Below are 6321 nucleotides of genomic sequence, written 5' to 3' on the forward strand. Positions count from 1 at the left end.
ATGACTTTGGTCCCGATTTTCTGTTCATCTCATGCCCTTCACCGTATAAGGTCAACCTGCCATGTTGTAACATAGAAAGAAGATCTCATGAGGTGCAGCCCCTTGGACTTCCCCACCTCCAGAACCATGAGCAAAATAAGCCTTTTTACAAATTACCCAGGCAGTGGAACCATGTTGTTTCAGCAGCAAGTGGACCCAAAGACTTTATTATTTTTTATTCTTTAAAGAACTAAATTACTTAACTTACAAAGGAGCACATCAAATTTCCTTACAAATAATCAAAAAGCCCACATATATTTTTATAGGAAGTAGTACAACAGTCTGACACTGAAAGAAAACATCATTTTACTTTTAACTATACTTTGAGAAATAAAGAAAACGCAAACATATAAGTTGTCATACAGTTTTATTTTTCAGTAAGATAATTGCAGATATTTTTAGGGTTTTTTTGGTCTATGTAAATGTTAGTCTCTGTTGTCATGCATAATCTGATACTGTTTTAATGGAAGATCATTTGTAATTAGGGTGATATTTGTCCAGTTGTGATGGTTGAAGATCTGGCCTGGAATGAGGGACAGCTGATGTATCAGGTATCGTACGCATTTGCAACCATGGTTTGCCTACTGGTAGCAGGTTAGGATGTGGAGCCTCGTAGACTAATACCACAGGATATCTTGTTGGAAGAGCGGATGGTTCCACTATCAGCCCCAGAAAACAGTTTTGCAAGGGAATTATGTTGCGGTATTGAGAAGTTGTGGTTGTAATGAAATTCACAATGTGGCCACTTGCTTGGATGCAGGTGCTATGAGAGTGCATATGAATAGACGTCAACTGATTTAAAATAGCATTCTGATCTGTTGCAATTTGTTGAGACAAGTGACAATAACAAACACTTAAAATATCAGATTTCTGTTTCATCACACAAACTTAATATCATCAAAAAATTCATGAACATGAACAAGAATGTGCTTTTGGGAAAAGAGCACTAAAGTTGTTAAGCCCTCAAGTGAAAACATGTTATATATTAATAGTAACATTGCATTAAGTGGCTTTGGTAGATTTATTTTGATTTCACTGGTAAGATTCAAAGTTGTTAGCAAAATTTCTTAAAATGCTGGAAGGTTAATTCTCAAGCTGAACTCAATAATTTCAAAAAAATTAAAAAAAATTTACCTTAGTATTTTATATAATTTTCAAAATCTGGTCTTACTTCATGTATTAACATATTTACTGATGTACAAAGTAAAATTACATATATACTCTATGTAAAGTGGTAATTGAAATATATTAAATATCTTGCTTAAGACAATGGATTCATTCTCTCCCACCAGAAAAGTGGCTACAAAGGCAGATCTTTGAAAATTCTGTCAAATTTTACTAAATCCATAAAGGCTGAGATGTCAAACAAAACTTTTGATACTGTCAGCTTGAAATATTCTGTAAGGAGACTTTCTATCCAAAATTTCTTTCTTGACGAGTCCTTCATTAATCACTATGCAAGTTCCATTCCCATCCTATAGAATAGACTTGAATTGGTCACTCTCAAATATTTTCTGATATTTCCTGGGGAAGGTCAGAGAAAAAAAAATCATTATCTTTATCTGGCTCAGAAACACACACTGTGTCACATGGCCATTTTAACAAGGATTCTTGTGAAAAAACCTGAACAGCATTTTCTTCAATCATTGACCTTAAGTCTGAGTCCCTGGGGAATGTGAGTTTACACAGTGGTGATCTAGCGGAGGCTTCTGAATCAGTTAATTCATCTCTGGGAGAAACAACTTGAGTTTCTGAAGAAACATGTGCCATCTCAAATAAATATTTCTTTAGATACTCTTCCAGCCTGTATGGTTTTCAAGACTGAAGCTTCAAATGCAGCTTCAGAAGGCTTATGCAGGTAAGGCAATCTAAAGCATCACTCTAGTATATGTCAAGCTGAGTAGCAAAGACATCACAAGAGGACTTTAGTCTCCTAGCAATCAATAAAAATCTGGCCAAAAGTATTTCCTTCCCAGTCTGAGAAATGTAGCCAGTGAAAATAAAACATAGACTGCTCACTTACACATTGTAGGCTGCAAAATCACATCCCTGTAGCAGCATTTAAATAAATAAGAAAATAATGTCCTCAATCCCTGAAATAAATGTAATTCTCTCCCTGACACAGACACTCTTACTAGACTGGTGAGAGGAGCATAGGTCCTGGTAATTGCAAAATGAAAAAAAAAAAAAAAGAAAAAGGAAAAGGAAAACAAAAGTGAACGATTTTAAAACCTCTATGACTTTGGCATGTTGGATTGAAAACTGTTGCAGTGCAAAACCAATGTGGTAAAAAGATATAGCCATAGAGAAAAAAAGTAGGTTACTGGTTATGAGAGGCTGGGAAATAAATAGAACTGTTTAGTAGATATGGAGTTTCCTGCTGCGCAATAGAAATGTTTAGGAACTAAAGATAGATGATGATTGTACGACATCATAAACATATTAAATTCCATTGAATTGTACACTCAAATGTAATTTTTCATTATGTGAAACTTACCTTGATAAATCAAGGGGAGAACAATTGTGAATAAAACTAACTAATTACATTTCAGAATAAAAAGTTATTTATATGCATATCTCTTCAAAACCTTTTTCAGTCATATCAGAAAAATAAATAATGATTTTATTTGGTATGTCTGTAAATATCTGACAAATGTTAATGATGAAAGAGATTTTCAAAGAAGGTGATTTACTTGTAAGGAGATCCCAAAGAGTAGGAGATGTAAATAAATAATAATAACAATAAAAATAATAACAACAAGAAAATGTAAGAAAAGTAAGCATGTATGTTTGTCTAAGCAGTAAAATTTTTATTTGGCTCCAAGAACATAATCTCTATGAAAAAAGATTTTGTAAGGAATAATCTTTGTGTCCTGCAAATAATTGTTAACATTATTAAGCAGGATTTGAATTTATAAAGTAATGTTACTATTGAATAAAATAGCAATGCTGCATTAACAGTAAGACTTTTTATATCTTCATGGTTGAAATTTGACATATTAAAATTTGAACTCTTTGACATTGATAAGTGTTGAATATATGTAGAAGAAAGAAATAAAATATTGATATTTCTCATATCGTAGGAGTTAGTTCTTTCATACTGGGAAGAGGTGTCATTGTTAGAAGATTGTCTTCATCTAACATCCTTTAGGTTTTGGTTTGTTTTTTTTTCTTTGGAAAATGTAGACTTTAAATAACTGCTTTTATCAACAGGTTAATCCATGCAGTTACAAAGTAGTTAGAAATTTCTGAAAGGTGTTATAGTTAAAAAAAAAAAAAAAAAGCTGATTCTTACACATGTATTATCTAGCAATTCATGGGGACACTACTGTTCAAAAGGCACTGGCAAAATAACTCCCAAATGAAACACTCAACCCAAGGTTGTTTTCAGCTCTCTGTTAGTGAAGCTGGGTGCAGAATGGAAAGCCTCTAAAAGGAGAGGATACAAAGTCAGGTGAGTAGGGGCAATTGGCAATGCTCAGAGCCTGCCAGACTCCAAACAGGGAGCCAAAGTGGTTTTTTTCTGGGACATTCTACTTGAATTATAGTTTAGTCAACCATAGATCTTCAAAAGAGAACAATTAGTTAACATGATAAAAAGTTTCCTGCATTCTTTGGACTATGTGTCTTAATTATAGTAAGCAAATTCTGATGGTTTTAACGAAAATAGCCTCCAACATTTTGCATGTATGAAGAAAACTTAATTATCCACAGGGCTTTTAATGTTTGCTGGACAACAATACATGAATGATAAGCTATAAATAATACTGATTTATGATATAAAAATACTAGTTTTTTTCATTTATTATTTTTATAGGCATTCACTGTTTGAGTCAAGGTTAGGCTTGTTAAGTGATTAAAGACAATTTTATTACAGCAGCATGTACTTATTCTATTCTAAAATAATAAAATTTGTAAACACAAACAGCTTTTATATTTGTTTGCAACCTGCAAAATTGAGTTATTTTGCTGATATAAAATACTGAGAACTCACTTGAGGACCATGCCACCTTCTGAAAAGGCCACACACCTACTTCTTAAATGTGTTAAAGTTACAGCATATCCCAGACTCATCCAGAGCAAAATAAGTAAGCAACTGACTGCTCTTGACTGTCCCTTCCCCAGCACTAGCACTGATTGCATTGGGAAAAGCCACAGAGCAAGGCTGCACAGCCAGATGGAGGAGGTTTTTTATTTGAAGGCAAAATACCAAAATGGCTCTCTGGTGTAGGGGACTTCTACTTTCACACTCAGCTTGTACATGATCCTCTAACCTTAACTTATTTCACCTTAATGGGCTGATTTGGACTGACTTGTTGAGAAAGGTATCCATTATTAATGAGTCAGGAGAGAAAGGGATTTCTGTGGTTGCATGTAAACTTGTGATAGGTCTGCAGAAGTTACACGTGAAGAGGATAGTGTGGAAGTCAGCCATGATCCATCTATGTGAAGGTCAAACCAGCTTCATTGTACACTTTGAAGACTTTCTCAATGGTATTGACATAGGCAGCTGTTCTCAGGTCCAATCCCAGGTTAAACTTCCTGGCTGTGCACATGATTTGCCTGGCAAAACACTCCATTGTGTATGCCAAGCCAGAGTGCATGATGTCTTTCTCAGATGCACCTGGCGTCCTGTCTTGGAACTCTGCCGTGGGTACAATGGGAATAGTTCCACCATGCTTTCCAAATTGTCTTTCTAAACTCTCTTGAACAGACAAAAGCAAGTGGTAGTTAGAATCCCTTTCATACTTGAAGGTCAAACGGCTACAGCTGACATGATTTAGATTCTTCAGCCACTCAAAGTAAGATACTCTCATTCCTCTAGCATTCAAGTAGAGATCTGGAATAACAATTATGTTTCTCTCCAGGAAGATCTTGTCAGCTTCTGGAGTTGTTTGCCCCTTGGCACCTCCAGCAATGATCTTGGCTTTGACTCTGGATTCATTGGATTTGGTCAACTGATTCTCACGGGCAGCTGGGATCAGTATGTCACAGTTGACCTCCAAGATGCTTCCTTCATAGGGCTTTGCCTTGGGGAAGCCCAGAATGGACCCACGTTGCAATTTGAGGTCTTCCACTTCCTTTGGGTAAATACCACCTGGATTCCATATACTCCCTTCAGACTCACCAACAGCAATACATTTAGCACCAAAACGATGTAAATATCTCATAGAGTGTAGGCCCACATTACCAAATCCCTGAAGGACAAATGTTTTATCTCCAAACCCTGGTGTCATTTCTAAAATGCTCATGTAAGAAGCTTCATTGATGATGTTTTCAATCCCACGGAAGACACCATGGCCAGTAGCAGAGATGCGTCCATGGATTCCCCCTTGGCTGGTGGGTTTACCAGTAACACGGGCTTGTGCATTAATGTCATAGTGCTCTATGGTACTGGCATAGGCATCAGCGATCCAGGACATCTCCCGCTCACCTATGCTCATGTCTGGAGCAGGCACATCAATGCCACGACCAATAAAGCCTTTCTTTGCCAGCTCCTTGTGATCTTTTCCAATTCATTACTAGTATAGTTCTTGGGATTGTTCTTAACAACCCCAAATAGCACATCAACCACTGCACACTTGTATGTCATCAGAGAAGCCAAAGCTTTTACTTCATCTACACTCACATCAGTGCTGTAACGGACACTTCCCTTGCAGAGCTTGCGGTGCTGGCTGTGCTGGGCCGTGTAGCCTTAGATGACCTCCCAGGAGCTGTCGTCGTGCCCGATGCGGAAGGAGAGACTCAGCACATGGTTGCAGGGCTTGATGATCCACAGGATGCCGCGCAGCCTGTTCTCTTTCTGCTCCTCACTCTCCCAGGTCCTCAGGTCCTCCACCAGCTTGTCTTCCACGATGCTGGCGCCGCGATTGAAGAAGCCCTCCACCATCTTGAAGAAGTTGGGGTCGTCCTAGCGGTCGGCCACCGCCTCGCTGTAATGGCTCCATGCGGCCAATGCGAGTCCCGACTGCGGGGTGGGGGCGGAGTGTCCCCGGGCCTGGCCCAGCAACGCGGCCTTCTGGGCGGCCGCTGAGCCCAGGGCAGCGGGCCCGGCCCAGGAAAGCAGCAGGGCTTCACCCCAGGTTTTGCAGTTTTTTGTTCTTGTTTAATTCAGATTTTTTTCTACTAATATGATGCAACAGAAATGTTCACATCAGTAAATTCTTTGTGAAGATAAAACCCGTCTCCCACCAGATGCATGTGGTTCCTCAATTTTGACCTTTTTTAAAAATTAAAAAAAGTGCAAAATTAAAATATATATATTTTTAATTTTTTACTTTT

At 37.8% G+C, this 6321-nt stretch overlaps 1 protein-coding gene and 2 pseudogenes across 1 annotated transcript; all 3 read right to left on the reverse strand.

Moving 5' to 3' along the window:
• Positions 1-510: 510 nt before the first annotated feature.
• Positions 511-816, reverse strand: LOC134760951 (heat shock transcription factor, Y-linked-like). Its single transcript, XM_063721475.1, has one exon. The coding sequence runs from the start codon at positions 814-816 to the stop codon at positions 511-513; it is 306 nt and encodes a 101-aa protein (XP_063577545.1).
• A 395-nt stretch (positions 817-1211) lies between these two features.
• On the reverse strand, positions 1212-1809 carry LOC134760952 (heat shock transcription factor, Y-linked-like; annotated as a pseudogene).
• A 2564-nt stretch (positions 1810-4373) lies between these two features.
• LOC129053471 (glutamate dehydrogenase 1, mitochondrial-like) lies at positions 4374-5970 on the reverse strand (annotated as a pseudogene).
• Positions 5971-6321: the final 351 nt, after the last annotated feature.

The sequence above is a fragment of the Pongo abelii genome, chromosome Y (assembly GCF_028885655.2).
Source record: "Pongo abelii isolate AG06213 chromosome Y, NHGRI_mPonAbe1-v2.0_pri, whole genome shotgun sequence".
In the NCBI taxonomy this organism is placed as follows: domain Eukaryota; kingdom Metazoa; phylum Chordata; class Mammalia; order Primates; family Hominidae; genus Pongo; species Pongo abelii.